This window comes from Semicossyphus pulcher, unplaced genomic scaffold (genome assembly GCF_022749685.1).
Source record: "Semicossyphus pulcher isolate SPU_LCO1_2020_fin unplaced genomic scaffold, fSemPul1.0.p SCAF_9, whole genome shotgun sequence".
In the NCBI taxonomy this organism is placed as follows: Eukaryota; Metazoa; Chordata; class Actinopteri; order Labriformes; family Labridae; genus Semicossyphus; species Semicossyphus pulcher.
In genome coordinates, this window is record NW_027211770.1 from 11,321,492 (window position 1) to 11,341,107 (window position 19,616).

Consider the following 19,616-nt stretch of genomic DNA (forward strand, 5'->3'; position numbering starts at 1 on the left):
TGTCTTATTATGTTTCTCTCTCAAGTGCATATCTCTTTAGTTGATGAGGCTATCGAAAAGCAATAACAGTAAGATCATATTAGCTTCTTCCACTGCAATTTAGGACACATCTTATTGCTGAAATGCTTCAGGGAAACCCAGCCTAGTTCATTTGTAAAATTGGTCTTACAAAGTGGGGCTGTTGTGAATTATGCCTTGAATAAACTGAGGCGCAGAAACAGGGATCCACTTCCTGTGTATTTAAAGATAACTTAGATCAATACAGTTAGAAAAAAATAAACATACCATATGAAGTCGCACATATTCCAGGAATTTTTGGTTCAATCCTTACTATCGTATTTTTTTTACTTATGAATTTCACCCCTCTCCAAATACCAACACCCTTGAGGCTAGTACCTGCAGTGATCAATGAACGCTCTACTTCGCTTACATGTTCAGGAGAAATATCATGTGTTTGCTTACTAAAAATATCAAGTATTACTCAAGGAGAGCTGGACAAGTTTCCTACAGAGGCCTAGCTGCACAGAAGAAGAGCCCTTTTATAACACATGAAAGTGTCTGGACTGTTTTACAGGTTATTAATGTTTATGAATGTAATCTATAGCTCACAAACTATAAAGTAATACTGTGTTGCACTGTTAACTGTGTCATTTCTATCGGTAATCCTGTTCCACATAGCAAGAAGTAACTTTAGTTGCCCATAAAGTACAACTACTCTTACAATGGGTTATTGAACCTTTTAAGGCTGCTCTTGCTGTGAGCGTGTGTCTCTTGTGCTGTTTGATTCTACAGTGGGTGCAATTTTACATAAATTTCACATTGTGTGGGGTTCCTTTGAACGCATTTCATGCTGAGCTCACAGTCACTGATGCCAGACATCCTACATTGACCGAATATATTTGCTTCCGTGTAAAAGACATTCCATCAGGTCAAACGCCTAAAACAACTGCAGCAGCAGAAATTGGATTAAATCCAGCACCTGAAAGAGAACAAGGGATGAAAGCTGGTTTCACACTGCAGCTCTTTATCTGCTCTGTTATCTGTTTCTGATTTAGAGGTGCTTCTATGTTTGTTTATAAACACAGATATTTAGACAGACGAGACATTTCCTCAGCTCACTTGTTTGAATGGTTTGTAAAACATTTAAAGCAAGGGATAAGAATAATGCTAACTAAAAATAGCATACCCAACAATGACCTGATGAGTGCTTACACAACTGTTGCCAGTCAACGTCTAAAATCTGCATATTTTTAGTGCACCAAAAGCAGCCCCACTTGGAGGATACCCAAACAGCAGTCCTTGAAATCACAGGGAAAACGGGGACATCTCTTTGCAGCTGGCAACCCTGAAGATTAAAAGGGAGCTGGCAATACTGTGCAACCAGCTCATTCTGGGGGCAAAACCAGTAGAGAAAAATATTCTTATTAAAACCCGAATTGCATTTGTACAACAGGAGTGTATTTATACATTTTCACTGCGGTCATTACATGATTCTCTCTGCCCATGAAACTTCTGCATTAGATGAAACTTTTTTTTAACATCAGAGGAACCGACAACTCCATCAAGGTTATTCAGAAAGAAACTGTCAAACGTCGTAGCAGTCAATTTAACACTGCATTATTTTTCAAAGACTCCATTGTGTTGTGTTCTAAAACAGCCTTTGCTATTGTGAGAAAAGTGTCACTCTGTCTGTGCAGCGTCTTTTGTTCGTAAAGGAAACATTTTAAAGGTGAAAAGTCAAAGTACATCTTACTTTGAAAGACTTGCTCTCTCTATTATGCATGCCACCCTGACCTACCTTTTATTATGCTGATTGTAAAAACATCTACATTTTTGTCAGCACTTTTTTGTACAAAAGCGGCCTAGAAATGTTACCTATTGAATCGGCACTTAATGTTTCACGAATGCTATCTGACCTTATTATACCTCTGTGATTCAAAAGGCATATTTGATTTTCAAAAGCTGGAGCAGACCTCCTTTATTCTATAACAAGTGGAACACAATCTGACATACTGTGTGAGAGAATGAAAAAAAAACAATTACATGCAAAATATTGCTGGAGCTTATACATAGTGTTCATCTCACATCCAAGTAAAGATGTGTGGTTCAGTTATAATCGTTATCACAGTAACAGACATCAAGCCCATAGGTTAACATAAAAATTAGACACTACATACAAGCTGTAAACATTAAGTAGAACATTAAATACAATTTAAAAGTAGGCAAAGATAAATGTTTGTCTCAAAACATATTGTAGAAATAACAGTTTGATTTTAATTTCTCTAGTGGTCACGCTGGACACATACTCCTGTATGGATCCTGGTATCCCAGTGAATGGCGCGCGGTTAAGCCATGACCTGTCAATCGGCTCCACGGTGTCCTTCCAGTGTGACCTTGGATACAGGCTGAGCCACGAGGAGCCTCTGGTTTGTGAGAAGAACCATTTCTGGAGCCACCCACTGCCCACTTGTGACGGTGGGTATTGAATAAAATACTAATCATGTAATATCTCTTTTAGACTGTTTTGGTTTTTTAATGCCTCTGAAGGACAAAGTATGACATGATGTGGTCCTTGTGAGTGACCCTAAAATAAAAAGATGGACCTTAGGGGCTTATTTCACATTGGACATTTTTACATCCAACAGGAGGAAAAGCACAGGTGTATTGGCCTTAAAGTAATCAAACATGACCGTTAAAGGGCCAGTTTTTTATTATTATTATGTATATTATTATGGGGAGCTAATGCCATTATGGTAGGGAAAAAAATGCAATTTGGCTCTGTGCCTTTGGAGGACGCTATCCGATTCTCCAATGGGCCCTGGAAAACCTCCACCAGCCTAAGTAAAATGCGTCATCTGGCGGAGGCCAGGGAGCTTGCTAAATCAACTTCCTCAATCTAGGACACCTGCTTCCGACGTCATGTCTCGTTCAAAATCGTCAGCTTTGAAATGTAGACTGCAGACCCCAAAATTTTTTAGATTATCCACCTGTATATTCTCGTCCTATTTTGGATTCTGTTTCGCTCTGAGCCATTGACTGCAGCAAAAATGTTAGTATTTCACTCCAGCGTCTCTCGCTGGGCCGTTCCCTTCAGAGGGAGGGGCGCAAAGCACGCACGAATTGCTCCTTTAAGAGGCATAAAAAATACATATAATAATCAATTATGACGTGAAGGTACCGGTTTAAATTTATACAGCAATAGATCAGCTAACTAATTTAGATTAGATGAGATTCTTTATTGTCCTTTCCAGGAAATGTGTTGCCACAGTCTGTACAGGGCCTCTCGGACACATAGATTATATAAATACTGCGTACAAAAGGAACATAACATAACAACATGACACATATACACATAACATAATGACATGAAACATATACACACAACAGCATTTTCCCTCCCTTAAGTTAATTGATGGTGTTGTTTAATAATGTGATAGCAGAGGGAACAAAACTCCTGCCATAGCATGATCTGTGCTCTGTGTGTGACGGCTTTGCTGTTGAGGTCTGAGAGGTGGTGGGGAGGCCATTTATTTTGGAGGTGGTTTGAGTTATACATATCGGTTTATTCTTATTAGTGACAGTTAACATGTTAAAGAAACAGATGAAGCAGTCATTTTATCTGCATTGTTTTGAGAAAACGGCGATAAACTGTAGGTACAAGAAGTTGCTGCTAGTAACAAGCCATAGGTTTCTAAAAGGAGTTTGCGAAAGGAAACGGCAGCTGCTTCCTTTGCTGTATTTATTCCTAAACAAAGATACCTTGAAAACAAAAACAACAAAAAACATGGCCTTGTTTGCAAAAGGTAACAACAACACAGGTATATGTGACTGAGTAGCCCACAGCAGGTCTGACTAACCAAACAGAAGCTTGACAGAATGCTTCTCTTTCAACAAACAGACCTTGTCCTTGTGTGAAAAAAATACTCGGGGTGTTATGAATCATGCTATACTGAAGACGGAGTATACTCATCTTCAATGCTTGAAGTTCAGCAGGTTCCTGATAGTTTAGGCATCTCACATCATCTTTGTCTCACGGCTCTTTGTGCTGTTCACTCAAGGACAATAGTGGCAATTGTTGTTGCGGGGTACAAACCATAAATGATGTGTCTTAGTCAAGGATCAGTCAGTTCAAAGAATGTAATGAGCAAAATACATGCAAGGGCTGGCGGAGAGCACCATATTGTGCATGTAATACAGTGCCGTGTTATAGTTCTTCAGCCCATGGTTGAAAAATCATTTCATATCTTGGAGTGCTCTTGCCTAGGTGTGTGCCAGACTGGTGCCAAACGCCTTGGCCCTGTGCCTATAAAGCCTCTAAAGTAGATCGTTTGCCGAGCATACTCATCCACTTTTAATGACTTTATGTAATTTTGGCTCATTAATAAAATATGCAATATAATTTTGTTGGTGGGTAAGGATCCATGCCTTGATGTGTTGTGCTCGCTGGAGGGCCCAAGGGTGGCAGGAGAGAGGATAAGAGGGTAGTGGGTGTGTGCAGCTCTGGAGCCTCAGGCATCCCAATGATCCTCCAAAACATCTTCTGACATTCAGAACTTTGAAAAAATGTGCATGCACAAAACTTCTACTTCTAATATTTGTCAACGATTGCTATTTTGAGGACGGCATCCGGGAATCATGAATGTCACTCTCAGGGCATTCAGGCCACAGAACACACACACAAAACCACACACACACACACACACTTGAGGAAAAAAGAAAAAAACAAACAAAGCTTGTCAGATTTTATGAATGCTTTATTTAAAAAGCAGTGTCCTTTATGGGAAATGACCTTTTAGTTGAAACACAATGACAGCATGAGAAAACGGTTGCTGGTTTGAACAATATCCAATTAGACGAGTTAACCTTCAGATGGATCGAGCATTAACCTCCCGGTCCTCAGCAGCCAATCAGTGCACAGATTTATCTCATTAACTTGTGTGATGGGATAAGGAGCTTTTTGGCAGTACTGTATATTACAGTTGTCAACATGCATGAGAGTCCTTAAACTGAGGTGACAACACTCCCTCCCGCACTCTGTTGGTTGCTACTGGATTATCCTTCCAACCTGACTGAAAAGTCGCAGGCTGCATCAGTGAGGTGATTGTTTCTATTTGGAAGAAATTCAAACTCGCTTTGAAGCCACAATCAAAATAAATCCAGATGCTCTAATCCGCTAAGTATGCTCATGTCAGTTCCTGTGAATTGTAAGTACATTTAGAGGATTATCATGTTTCCTGATAGTGCCTTTCGGTTTAAGATACCATAGGAGAGGAGGAAATATGGATGGATAGCTGAAATAATGAATAATTTATTGTCCTGGCAGTGGGACAGGTTTGGAGGGAGCGGGAGAAAAAAAAAAAACATTGTGTTGGCAGAATTACAGGTACTCATAAAAATAGCAGGACAGGATGTGATATGACTGCAATGCATTATTCATTTAAATCGCTCCTCTGTCTTCAGGTGAGGGATTTATTGGTTCATTTACAATTTTCTTTTTTTTCCAGCAACAGTTATCATTCATTATCTTCCCTTTCTATTCAGCATCATGCGGAGGGGATATCAGGGGACCTGGAGGGATCATCTTATCACCTGGCTATCCGGAGCTGTATCCTAACTCGCTTAACTGTACGTGGACTGTGGAAGTGAGCCATGGAAAAGGTAGGAAACAGCATTCTTTACCCTATAGGTATACATATAATATGTAATAAACCCTTAAAGGATAGATATGTTAATTTAAAAATATAATAATTCATTTTAGTGTGTAAAATAAAAAATCATCCACCTGCTACACCTCAGTAACAGCACATTTATTTTTATAGTCCTTATCGTAGTAACACCCTCAATAGCCCTAACAAAAGCCAAATTATAAAACCATAATTTAACCCCCTCACATGTTCCACGAACATTACAGGGATTTATTAACATAAAGTAAGTGTGTACAGCATATATTACTTATGCAAAGATAATTTAAATCCACCGTCTTTTTTCAGCTTTGGCAGCTGGCCAGAATGATATTCAGAGGTGTCCACTTATTTAAAGATGAACTCTGTTAGTCCCTTTTTAAAGCGGTTCTAGTATCAGAGAATTCCGTTTAATTTTTGCTTCTTCTTTATCAGCAGTTCTTCACTTATATTAGCTCTTTAAGTCAAACGCTACAGTAGGCTGCTTCATATATTCCTCAGTTGCGTAACATTTTGAACTGTTAAGAGAACATTTCATTTGATCGCTTTTCACCTGACTCATTTAATCACCAGCTTTAACAATATCGGTGGCTCACCTGTTAAGAGAAACCTTTTATCTCAGTTTTATTCACGTTAAATTTTAATGTAATTAGTTTAATATCCTTATATAACCTTATCATAGCACTCACAGTCAGTTATGTGATCAGGAAACCAATCTATTGAGTCATTCTTGTTCATTTGAAAAGTACACTGAGCTTATCTCAGTGCCATAGTTCTCAGCTCTATTATCCCTTGACCATAGTGTTTCTGTTATCCTCCTCTGAGGCCCATTGATATGTCACTTCAAAATCTCACAGACCTATCTGCAAGCCATACACCCTGTTTGACAGCATAAAAACCAAAAATTGTTTCTGCAATGCACACATACATATTCCTATGTAACCCGCTATCTATTTAAACACATGTCTTTTCTCAGAGAAAGTAGTGCAGTTCCAATGAAATCACTTCATCTTACACTAAATTACTCCCACAGTTTTAGTTTTTACAGCACTCTTTTTTAAAGTATTTAATTTCTGTTTACTTATTATAACATTAACCTCACCTATGTTGTCCTATCTTCAACATAGGCTTTTCATTTCTGAACCGACTCCTTTCATTTTTGGCATTAACTGGAGGCATGAAAGTCAGTTGCAACTACAACTGAAAAAAAACTGATTAAAAAAAAAACTTGAAATGATCCAACTTCCAATTATTTTACTGCCAAATATTTTTAGTGCTAGGCAGTTGGCATCACGTCTCGTGTACAGAAAACGGTTTAAAATTGGAGAGAATAATGACTTTTACTCAGACCTCACCTAAGACCTCAAGGCATTTTGAACAATTGTATAAATAATAAGAAATAAGTAATACAAATTAGCTTTTACTCATCACATTATTTCTGATTATGTGGATTCTGTCAATAGAATACAATTTAGAAAGTCAGGGTATCAGTCAAGCTAAGTACAAGCAAAGCCAGGAAGTCCAAGGATCACCATTTATTCAATCGTGGATCCCATTGGCTGTAGTCTGATGACGATAAAGCCTCTGTGAACGGTGAACATGCCGGGTGTGTAGCCAGCGGTTAGCGATAAACAACTTTCAGTCAAGACTTCCTTTTCTGCGTGCTGTTTTGTTTACAGAAAAATAAAACGTTTCTCTTGTGATTTATTTTAATTAACGATTCTTACCTTTGCTGAAATTTCAAAATCATGATGCAGATTTGTAAAAGAACTCAAAATGAAGCTTTGTCAGGTCTGTCCTCAAGAGGAGACGAAAACAACTTTTAAAACGCTTGTTTGTTGAACGCAGGTCGGATGGATCTGATGCATTTGAGGAGGTCGGGAAATCTGACCGCTGAACGGCTTTCGTAACACAGCGTCAAGGGAATTTATCTCAAGTTGAATTTTTAGATCCAGAACAGATTGTTAGCTGAACTAGCATACAGATGTCCATTTATAGAGATTAATAAGAAGCTAAATCGGTGTCAGGTGAGCGCTGATACGTGATTGGTCAATATCACTCGGACTACAAGTGTACTACACGGAAACCAGAAGACTTGCCATCTCTAAAAGCCACGTCACTGCCTACAGATTCTACATTTCTATGTAGAATCTGTAGGCATATAGAGATTACCATTTATTCAGGGAGAATGAGAATGATGGATACCTGTGATCAGGTACATCCATAAAAAGGTATAAAGACATTTTTATAATATTAAAGTTCCAAGAAAGCACATTTGTTTTCATCATTTTACAGTGAAGAAGTTTGAAGCCTCTACAGTTTCTTCTCCGGCATTAATTACTGATACTAGTAACAGGGATAGGATTAAGGAGTAAACCAAAACTATACTATAATAATAATAATGAAAAAATGTAATAATACTTTGTAAATTGACTGTGAGTCTTTTATCATGCAACCGATTTACCTTGTGTACTTTTAGCGTGTTGCTGATGGCGGCAAGACAAATTAATCTTCAGGGATGGTAGCTGTGTGTCTATTCCGCACAGTAATTATCCGCCTCCCATACCTACTATATTACAAACTGTGATGTCAAATCATCCCACTCTTGGGAGGACTCTATATTAATTGATCATTTGCCTTTACCCTCTGTAATATAATTACTGTTTTAAAGAGCACAATCCATCACTTCATTTTGAAATCTATTTTTGTGGCCATTTGGGACTTTCTTTATCAAGTGAGCAAAACACTGTGGAGGACATTATAGAGTCATATTTGTACAGATTCAGCAGATGGCATTAAAATGGCAGCACTTATCGTACTGAAAAGCAGCCAACTAGCCATCGTGGATGGAAAAAGGATGATGTTATTGGCTCTGAATTACAGTGGGAAAATAGAAGCAGGGTGTGCAGAGTTAGATCTTGTTTTCCAACCTGAAAGTGAAATAACAATCTGTTGACAGAAAAATTAGAATCATTAGTCACATAGTTTTAAAAATCAGAGTTCTGATTTTTCTTTGAGTGTTCGGCTCACTTTGCATTTCAAAATCTTTTTTGTTCATTATTTAGTATGATCATTTCAGTTTTATTCACTGTATTATGCTCATTCTTGTGCTGCTGAAAGGGCAAAAGCATTTATATTTCAATAAATAGAAAATGTGTTTTGTAGATGGATGTTTCTGGGAGCTAAATTTAAACCAAATGTATACAATTGATTTTTAATCATGCTCATGACATTAGCAATTTTAGGTTAAAATTTGAATTGGAAAAATAGACACAATCAGTTTGAAGCAGTTGCATTAAATCTCAGTCCGTGTTCTACAATACAAACGGGCAATCAATTTCTTAACTCTATGGGTCTGGGCAAAGTCTGATTCATGCATTATGCATCATGTATATTCTGTCCAAAGCTTTTTATATCTCTATCACAGATCTTTGTATTTTCCTGAAAACTTACGTTGGGCTTTCAAATTTTCTCCTCAAAGGTGTCCAATTCACTTTTCACACCTTCCACCTGGAAGATCACCATGACTACCTTCTGATAACTGAAAACGGCAGCTTCGCCCAGCCGCTGGCTCGACTCACCGGCTCAGAGAGGCCTGCACCAGTTAATGCCGGCCTGTACGGGAACTTCAAGGCCCAGCTACGCTTCATTTCTGACTTCTCTATATCGCTACAGGGATTCAATATCTCCTTCTCGGGTATGATGGCATACGAGGCTCTATCTGTAGGAGGCAGAGAGAGGAGAGTAGTGGTAGGTGTGTGGACAGGATGGGAAGAGGAGCTTTTTAAAGAGGCAGGTGGATGGGTTTTGTGGAGAAGGCAGATAGGAGGTGGTTGGCTGAGTTGTGAAGTGGGAGGCGTGGAAAGCAAAATTGAAAGACACTGTGACAGACGGACAGAAAGACAGGCCGTTCAATGATGAGATCAAAAGTGCTAAGCCTCTCTAAAGCGTGCATAAAGAAACGTGAGGAGTGATTTGTCGGTTAGAGTGGGAGAAGGCTTAAGGTGGACCATGCCTCAGGCTGCGCCGATCAGAGGAGGATAATTAAGAGACAAGGAGGTCACGCAGGTAGAGGGTGTCTGACCGTGATGGGAATGATCATCAAAGCGTGCCATGTGGGTCAGTATCCTCAGGACTACAGAGACACAGGGGAGAGGGGGGAGGATGTGCAGAAATAATGGGCCCCCCATGTAGGTACCAAGGAATGGAGAAATAGAGAGAGAGGTGGAGATGAGAGGCTTAGGCAGGGAGATGAGAGAGAAAGAAGATGAGACAGATGGTGATACTGAGTGAGCGGAGTTGATGGAGAGGGCGGAGAGAGAGACAGTGAGGAGTGAGAGCGAAGGAGAGAGAGAGCGGGAGAGCGAGAAGGTCTGCTTCATGAGCTTTCTGGCTAAATGTTTGCCTGCTGTTCACTGAAGTGAAGCATAACTTATGCAGCTATGAATATTCATGAAATTAAGTTAGTGTCAGTGTGTGTGCATGTTTGCACGCACTGCAATTAGCATCTATAGATTTCCTGATTATAATACATTTTATAACCTTTTATGACCTTTGATGGAAACTTGCCAATGGTGTCAGGCCGCAGCCTACAGTAGGGTGCAACTGTAGCGTTTAGCTGTGTTGAAATCAATAGGCCTACATAGTTGTGCATACTTCGAAACACAGAGCGTGAGAGGAGTGTTGCTGGGAGATTTAATTCTGTTCCTGCAGACTGTGTTCAATCTACATCTAATATGATAAGGCCACCATCAGCCCATGTGTAAAATATTATAGGCAGGGTGGCCCAGTTTTTAGAGACGCCATCCTTCATCCAGACAACCATGGCTCAAGCTTTTGGCATTTATCCCAACCTGATAAAGTGTTCTTGAGTAAGATGGTTTATCCCCACAACTGGGAGATGGCTTTCTTTCGCTGAAAGTGTGCTCAGTTTCTATAAGGGGGCGAGAGAGACGGAATAATTTTTCCCATGGGGATATCAAGTATAAGCAACAAGTTATGATAGAGGATATGTAAGAAGGTCATAGGTTAATAATAGTTATAAAGCATCTTTATTTATTGCAACATCATTTTTCTTTTGGCTCTCATGTTTCCAGAGTACAATCTCGAACCCTGTGAGAATCCTGGAACGCCTCGGTTCGGCTGGCACACGGGCTCCAGGTTTGGCATTGGAGACTCGCTGCAATTCTTCTGCAACACGGGCTATCGTCTACAGGGGGCACGGGAGATCGTGTGCTTGGGAGGTGGCCGTCGCATGTGGAGTGCCCCTCTGCCAAGGTGTGTGGGTACGTGGTCAGCTGCTTTTATTCCGTTTTCTTTACTGTTTGTGGATGTGAATTAGAGGATTTACTCTGTTAGCAAATGACAGGTTTTAAATGTGTCTTTCAAATAAGATGTATAGATTTTATTTTACATTAAAGAACTTGATGAAATTGGATTTACTGAAGTAGACGACAATTAAAAGCTCAGAGCTGTGAAAGATACTGATTTTAAATCCTGGGAGATCTCTTTTACACTGAAGGGTGTGCAAAGGGCAGGTCGAGGAAGAAGAGATTAGGGATGACTCCAGTGCAGTTATTAATTTTCTTTTACCCAGAGAAGCTCTATTACGTAACGTATACATTACAAAAGCTGCCTCCAGAGATGTAGTCATTTCACAGCAGGGTAAGGGAGTCATTTGGACTAGTTCACAACCTTTAATGAAGTGCTTGAACATGTTTCTGCACAACCCTGCCTGTGAAACACCCGTTTGGCCCTGTGTTAGTGAAGGACTGCTGTGATGACATTAATTTTACATGATAATAGTGCTTGGAAACAAATCGCAAAAACATGCATGTAGGCCCTAAAGTGACTGACATGAAATGATAATGAGTTTTAAAGCAGGCAGGCTCTTGCTTTGAAGGAAAATAAATAAATTAAATTAGCCTCACGTGTTAGTTGATTTAAATAAACGGCGCAGAAGATGTATAGCATATGTTTCTGTCCTTCCCATTCAAACTCTACAATGTCCTCTTTACTTGATGATCCAAAACAGTTCATATTTAATAGTAATCCTCCACTGTTTTGCCTTGGCAGGGTGCAGGGAAGCCAGTTGGGTACATTTTAGAAATGAAGCCTGTAATGTTTTTAGACTGAGCTTTTAATAGTCTTCTCAACCATTCACAACGTGTCAGTGCCAGATGATAATGATAATTATGATAGTAAGGTAATAAAAGAGACAGACACATAGATTAATCAGCAATAACTATCTTCCAAATAAGACATCTGAATTATAACTTTATCTCTTAAGTAAAATGCTAATCTTCTATAAGGTGTATTCATTTTAGAGTAGTTATTCCAAATCTAGTGCAGTCTGTTTTTGCAGTGCCTGCTGTGTAACTGATTATCCGTGTTGTCTGTGTGTTTGTTTTCTCACAGCTGAGTGCGGATCGACAGTCTCCAACAACGAGGGAGTTCTTTTGTCACCAAACTATCCAATGAGCTATGACAACAGCCATGAATGTGTTTACAGCATACAGGTCCAAACAGGCAAGGGCATCAACACCACGGCCAGCACATTTCAACTTGCGCAAGGTGACATCCTCAAGGTAAAGACACAATGCAGCCGCTCCTCTTTGTTGACAGAAAACAGATAAACAAGCACTGGTTTAGCTCAGCGGTTAAATCGGTGACCATATAGAGAAGTTATAGTCCTTGATGTGGCGGCCCCGGGTTCAACTCCTGCCCTCGGCTCTTTGCCGCGTGTCATCCCCACTCTCTCTTCCCCTATTTCTGCCGCTATCCACTGTCCTCTCTCTAAAAATAAAGGCATAAAAAGCCAAAAAAATAATCTTAAAAAAAAAAGAAAGCAGATAAACAAGTAAACACTGGGCTTTATTTAGGAGATAAGTCAAAGCAATTTGTGTCATTTTTTAAATTAATATTTAAGTATATGAGGCAGGTCCTGTTGCTTTTTATTATGTAAAACATGGGAAACTTGACAAGGGATTATGATGTCGCACGAGGCAGAATGCAGAAGTGTTCTGCCTTGAAAGCCAGAGCAAAGGTCAAGCAGCAGCAGCAGCAGCAGCATCAGCCCTTTGGGAGGGAAGGGATTCATTTCTTTGCTCAAGGGCATTTTCACAGTTTTTGTAAGCACCAGAGATTGGATGCAAATGACTATGTAGTTCCCTCTTCACAGCTGGAATGCACTCTTTCTGGGATGCAGATGTCTTGTCTAATGCTTCAATTAACATAACATTGAAGCCTACAATCTCTGTTTCTACTAATGGAGCTGTGTAGACGGTAATCTCTTGGACTTACCCATTTTGTGAACAGCTGAAATGTGGAAAGACATGCTTAGAGAGCTAAATGGACTTGAAAAAAAGAGGGGGGGGTGGGAATCAGACAGGGTCCCTGTGGTATTTCAAATGAACAGTTCTGAGCTGTGTATTTTTATTTCTTGTTATTTTACAGATGTCAGTCAGGAACAATTAGGGATATTCTGTTTGAAATTCGTACTTCAGTATTAAAAACTGAGCAAACAAACAAAGATAACAATGCAGAAAACAGAAAACAATGTACCTAAGTGTTTGATTGGGAATGCTTTTTAAATCTTATTGGATTTTACTTCCTCAGTGTTAAAGAGTATTTAGTATTCGGTTGATAATTGTTGTTTGAGTCCTTTTTTTCAGTTTGACATGATTCCCCCCATCTGCCTTGTTAATTCAGCTCTACAGCTGCACAAGATCAAATCAATGGGGAGAATTATGGATACTCCAATCTCATTTTCACATCCCATTTAGGACATTGGTTTTGCAATAGAAGTGCCATATAAAACAGGGGATATACAGGACTAATAGCGTCTTTTTAATTGTGTCCCTGTTTCTTCTGTATTAATATTTAATTCTTCATATTATCCTCCTGCTTTATCGAGGGTGTTTAATCCTCCCTCAACAGCAAAACTCTACATCATGTTCTTGTCTCTCTCTTAACAGGTGTATGATGGAAAAGACGGCTCATCCCAGCTCCTTGGCACATTCACAGGCACGTCGATGCAAGGTCTGTCCCTTACCAGCACCTCCAACTATCTCTGGCTTGAATTTTACTCTGACCAGGAGGCAACGGCAGCAGGGTTCCGGCTCATATACCACAGTAAGTCACATTTCATTTCCCTCGGGTAGGAGGGCCCTAAAGCTTTTCCAAATGAGTGAATTTAGCCTCACTTCAGGAGCCAGGCCATTTCAAGTAGCAGAATTTAAAAGAAAATTTTAATTGACCCTCACCCTGCTTCACTGTGTCTTTCACTGCCAGGGTATCCATTAAACACAGCATGGTGTTTCTGCGCCATTCCTGCGGGAAAATTGGCATCCTCTGTTTCCTCCCTCTCCCTCCCTCGGTCTCTCTTTGTGAATCCCTTTTCCCTTTTTTCCTTTGGCTTCCACTCCTGCAATTAGCTTCCATGCCTGCCTTACTGTACCTTGTTAAAACAGGTGAAATATTGTTAGGATTACTTGAAATCAATGTGTTTATGTTCGTTAGCAATGTGCATGTACTGTAGCCTGCATAGTGTGTGACTTCACATACAGTTGGTGTGAGGATGTGCATTGAAAGTTAGGTTATTGCTTTAAGTGGGCCAGTAATAAATGGGTTTTGTTTCTGGCCCTAATTGGCCTGCTGACTGTGTATTGTTGCTAACCGTTTCTAATTTATTACTGTGACGCGAGAATGTTTTGGTGAGGCTGCATCTTGCAGTCCAATTTAAAGTGTTTTTGTGTTTCACCTGCAATTGAGCTCTGAATTCTTTGTATCTGTCTGTGGGTTTTCTTAGTTAGAATTCAGCATAGTTAGTGAGAATGGCAACAGGCCAAACACTGTTTTAACTTGAAAAGTACAAAAGCCAAAAAGTTTTTAGCCAACTTGCAGTTACTGTGCCTAAAAATGCATCTTTCACTCTGTGATAATTACACCAAATGTGCCAACAGGTTCACATAAAAAAACAGTTTAATGATAGGGTGCAATTCAACATTACTCCTGTTTTGGTTTTACATCCTGACAGAACCACATTTTTTTTTTCATGAATCATGAATGTGTACTCATTTACAACTAAATACATTCCCATCAGCATCTAAATGCAACCACAATTAGTTCAGGAGGAATGATGGTTTAATTACAAGCTGCCTTTTCAGTTACAAAATTACCCATAATTAAGTAGCACGTAATTAGATTTTATTTCTGATTTTTCCAGGGATGTGCACGAGGTAAATACCAGAATGCAAGCCAGCACCCTTTATCCATCTCAAAGTGCATCCTTTACTTGGTCTTTTCAGCTAGAATGAATAGCCCTTTCAGCTTGTGAGGACTGACTGATGTATGAAGAGCATAAGGGCATAGAGGTGGAATATGGTGAAGTTATATCTTGTGAACATGAAATCTGATCATGTTTTCACGACTCTTCTACCAAAAGTGCTGAGGTAATTTTCTAAATGTGAGCAGTAACTGCAGGAGATTTATCCTGGGCATGACACTTGTAATACTACTATAACATCTGGCATGGGCTTGGAGAAGTGACCATAAATCAGCCCTGCTGGGTTTATGTGCGGCCACTGTTGCTGCATAGCAGAACACTTACATTTAGTACCTGAAATAGAGGCACACATCTAGCAGTCAGGGTCAGGTCCAAACATGGCGAGCTAAGGAGTTATGGCACCATTTTCTTGTTTGTGGCTGGTTTATTTTATTTTATTTTTTTGTTTTACCCCAAAGTGTAACGTGTAGGTGAGCCGTTTCTTGATCCTGTTGAATGTCCGCACCTGATTGACCACTTAATTGTGACCATTTAATTGTTGGCTCTGTCCAAAAGGATTCTTTTACTGCCAAGTAATATAGTGGGACTGTAGGCGCGGGCCTCATCTCTGCTCAGCAGGAAATTTATTCTCAAAGCTCAATCAATACCTCTTTACCCTACAGATAAATGGGAATATGGAACTGGTTTACAGAATAGCTGCTCTCTAGTGGACTTTAAATGCTGACATTCCAGGTCTTCAACTCGTATTCGTCTTCTCCCTCCTCTCCTTCTGTGCCTCTCAATCTTCCCTGTCCAGGTTTTGAGCTCTCCCACTGTGATGATCCCGGGGTGCCGCAGTTTGGCTTCAAAGTCAGTGACCAGGGCCACTTTGCTGGAAGTGCCATCACGTTCGGCTGCGACCAAGGTTACACCCTGCACGGCAGTGGCATACTCAAGTGCATGACTGGGGAGAGAAGAGCATGGGACAACAGCCTGCCCTCATGTATAGGTAATTATTTCTGCTTTTGTCTTTATGCTGTCTTTGTCTCTGTTTTAATTTCAGCTCCTAGAAATTCTTTGAGTCTTGAGTCCATCTCAGTCTTTCTCTCATGCTCTGTGGTAGCATGCATTATTATTCAGCACGGGCACATTGACAACAATGCTCAGCTAGGTGTTAATCCTAAGGATTTATCCTGAGATGATTTCTACTTAATTGAACTGTGTTGAAAGAAAATATGTTGCGTGCCATTTTGTAAGAGAATATAAACAGCTCTGATGTTTCATTGTGAGTCATTGATCTCTGTGTGTTCCTGGTGCAAAACTGGCTGTATAGACTCATCAGAACTATATAGTGAAGCGATCTTAATTGCTATTGAGCTGACACTGTGCTGCACTCTTCTTCATTCATAGGCTGTTTTTTTTAATCCACCAGCAACTGATCAGCATTTTTCTGAAGTAAAGGCATAATTGCCTGAGTATTCCTATCAGATTGAGTGATGGACATGATGTACAGTCTTTGATGTTCTTTCATATTCTGAACATGCTGAGGCAGAAAGACAGAGAAATGATGAAGCTATTACCTGCATGCTGCTACAGTCTGGAAGGTGTTGTGAGGCAATGTCTGTTTCCTGATGTCTAGCGGTGATGGATTAGGGTAAGAAATGATTTACAAATTTCCCGACGTGTGCAGAATTGCACCTTAAATGCCATCGTATTCCCCTGCCTTTTTCTATCAAACACGCATTTGTTCCTTTTTTGGCAAAAGGACTTTGCTGTGGCATAGTGGCCTGTTCAATACAATCACATAAAAAGCTAAATCAGTCTATTGATTAACTGTTAAACAGTGCTCGATCAGTGACTGGTCAATATTGATAGTGAGCTTGTATCTGTGAGCTGGATCTTAAATGGGATTTCCAGCCGTTTCTCCTGGGCGACATCCTGCCTCCTGTCAAGGTCTTTCACATTTGCCCAGTGTTATGAAACTGATTATAACCTACCACCGTGGCAATCTAATGCAATTTTCCTATTAATTAAGTGCCGTTTGTTCTGTAATACAGATAGCAAGACGATAACCAGGAGAGAGACAACACAGATTGGATGATAAGATATTCCTTCAGGCATTAACATTTGTAGCTGTGTCCTCCCTGCAGTGCAAGGCCCAGTCTATTTAGTCTCTGGACACAATCTTTTTAAAGTTAATTAATGAAATCATTAGGAGGCATACTTAGAGACAAAACAAGTTTTGCATCCGTGAGTATCTCTGCTCAGGCAGGAAGTCCTTGTTGCAGTCCCATTATCTGTTAAAAAAAGAAAATTGTTCATTTTCCGCAGCGCTTAAACTGTTGCTCATTAGTCCTCATTGTAGACTCTGAGCCTCAGTGAGCACGGGCTCTGACAGCTTTTTTTCTGTTTGGATTCAACATACCGTGTGAGCGTTTGCTTGTGTGCTTCTTCTGTGAGTTTTCATTTTAACAAGTTTTCATGTATTTTGTGTTTGTGTGCACACAGCCGAGTGCGGTGGCAGTTTTAAGGGTGAGTCTACAGGGCGTATCCTCTCTCCTGGGTATCCTTTCCCCTACGACAACAACCTGAGGTGCACCTGGACCATCGAGGTCACCTCTGGCAACATTGTCAGGTACACACGTTGCTAATAACATAGTGATATAATATATGCATATTTATGTACATACTGTATATCCAGTATGAATGAAAAATTGTTGTTAGCATTTTATAACTTTTTAAAATATTAGAATTTTAAATATTTTAGTCGAAATGTGCAATGATTTGTCAAAAAATGCAAATTATATTGAGCATCATTACTCATGAAAAACGCTTCTGAGAGATGAAACATAAAGCTGGGCCTTTAATTATGAGTCTTTTTGAGAAAGTTATATATAAAGAATATGTTTAAAGCAGGAAATGCAAATAAGATTCTCTGAGGGTTTGTGTGATTAGAGTGAAGGAAATTTGATTGACGTTATCATAAGACAGCAGTTTATACACAAGGAAATTGCCTCGAACTGAAGGGATGTGAGTTGATTTTAATACATCTTAAATGAACCGAGGTCATCCTAACCTGACCTGACTTTAAAAGACTTGAAGATTAAAACATTCTAAAAATGTTTTCATGAGCTGTTGTAAAGTTCAGTTAAGATTTTCGACATGAAAAATTCTCCTCCAAAGCTGGATGTCATCAAGAGAAACAGCCTGCAGCAGCTCCATTTACAATGATTGGGAGAGAGACTTTGTAGACACTGTGACAGCACCCAGGGGAATTTTCTCGGGACATGGAAGCATTTTTTTTTGTGTCTGTGGTTGAGAGCTCCTAGTATTACTGTGAAATAAAACCCATTTGGGCTTCGAGGTCGAAGTAAACATGGTATGATTTCATAAAATCAGCTACACATGCTTTGTCAGAAGAGCTGCTTCGGGCCATCTCCCGATAAGAAAGTCTGTGCTTTGGTCTTTCTAACTTTGGATGAAATTGATTAATGATACCAAATCTCAACTGAAATGCCCAAAAGCATGAGGGCACCCTGTCTCTAGATTGATCTCTCCTTTGAACACAATTTAATCTTGCAAAGTTCAGCACAAACTCTGCTTGCTTTCTTGGGAACATTCGTTTTTGTTGATGCATATTTGTGCAAGTGAACTCAACCATCATTCATTGATCCAAATATGACTGGAAAAACTACCATTTAATCTGAACTCATCTCTGTTTGATCACATTTTAAATGCAATAACTTAACAGACTCAGTTGAACTAAAGCCAAACTGAGCCACAGTAACACTCTCTTGTCTTCACCTCTACCAGTCTTCAGTTCCTTGCATTCGACACAGAGGCTTCCCACGACATCCTGAAGGTGTGGGACGGGCCTCCTGAGAACGAGATGTCTCTGAAGGAGGTTAGCGGCTCGCTGCTGCCTGAGGGGATCCACTCCACTCTAAACATTGTAACCATTCAGTTCGAGACTGACTTTTATATCACCAAGTCTGGCTTTGCCATCGACTTCTCCAGTGAGTATTTCTTTCCAAGTGTTTGATGCACTGTAGATATATAAAGTAGTTTGAGTGAGAGCCACTGACAAAGTGTTTGTAGTCACTGTGTACCATTGTTCAAATTGTCACCAGTATATCCCTGAGTATTATAAAGATGCCAATCTAAACTAAACTGCAGCTTTTACTTTGAAACTCTCTCATGCCGTGATGATCTCTCAGTGTTTTATGTGATCTACCATGTCTTGATGAGCAGTTAAAATTCCAGGTATTTCACAGATGGCTGCCGGCAGTCTCTTGTGCAACGTTTGCTGTTATAATATTAATGTGGTCTACATGTTCTGCTGATCAGTATTTTCAAAGTCAAACACACGAGTACAGCAGTTCCATAACACCTCATGCATGCCATGTATGATGAGTTTGTACATTTAATTTTCTTGGCATGGCAGCATAACGTAAAAATGAATTACTTGGAGTCCACTGCACTTTTTTGAAACTGGAATCAATTCTGGAGACGTATAGTTAATGTACAGTTTGCCTAAGGCTAGTGATTTCAGAACCAGTTGGTTGGGTGGGTTAAATGGACTTCTGCAGACCTTCTTCATTGACTGGCCTTGCCTTGTGCATGTTACTGAGAATATGTAATGTAAGTGTGTTTTCAGGTATGAAGTTGTT

At 39.8% G+C, this 19,616-nt stretch overlaps 1 protein-coding gene across 3 annotated transcripts in view; it reads left to right on the plus strand.

The window, feature by feature from the left end:
• The window catches only part of LOC138583571 (CUB and sushi domain-containing protein 3-like), a 231,744-nt gene that overhangs the window by 84,832 nt on the left and 127,296 nt on the right, over positions 1-19,616 (plus strand). For all 3 annotated transcript variants that reach the window (XM_069655437.1, XM_069655438.1, XM_069655439.1), the window contains 9 exons: positions 2,287-2,475; positions 5,542-5,658; positions 9,163-9,378; positions 10,778-10,966; positions 12,099-12,268; positions 13,658-13,814; positions 15,764-15,955; positions 17,455-17,581; positions 18,760-18,962. In XM_069655437.1, the coding sequence (XP_069511538.1) occupies positions 2,287-2,475; positions 5,542-5,658; positions 9,163-9,378; positions 10,778-10,966; positions 12,099-12,268; positions 13,658-13,814; positions 15,764-15,955; positions 17,455-17,581; positions 18,760-18,962 (1,560 nt within the window). The remainder of the gene's footprint in view (positions 1-2,286; positions 2,476-5,541; positions 5,659-9,162; positions 9,379-10,777; positions 10,967-12,098; positions 12,269-13,657; positions 13,815-15,763; positions 15,956-17,454; positions 17,582-18,759; positions 18,963-19,616) is intronic.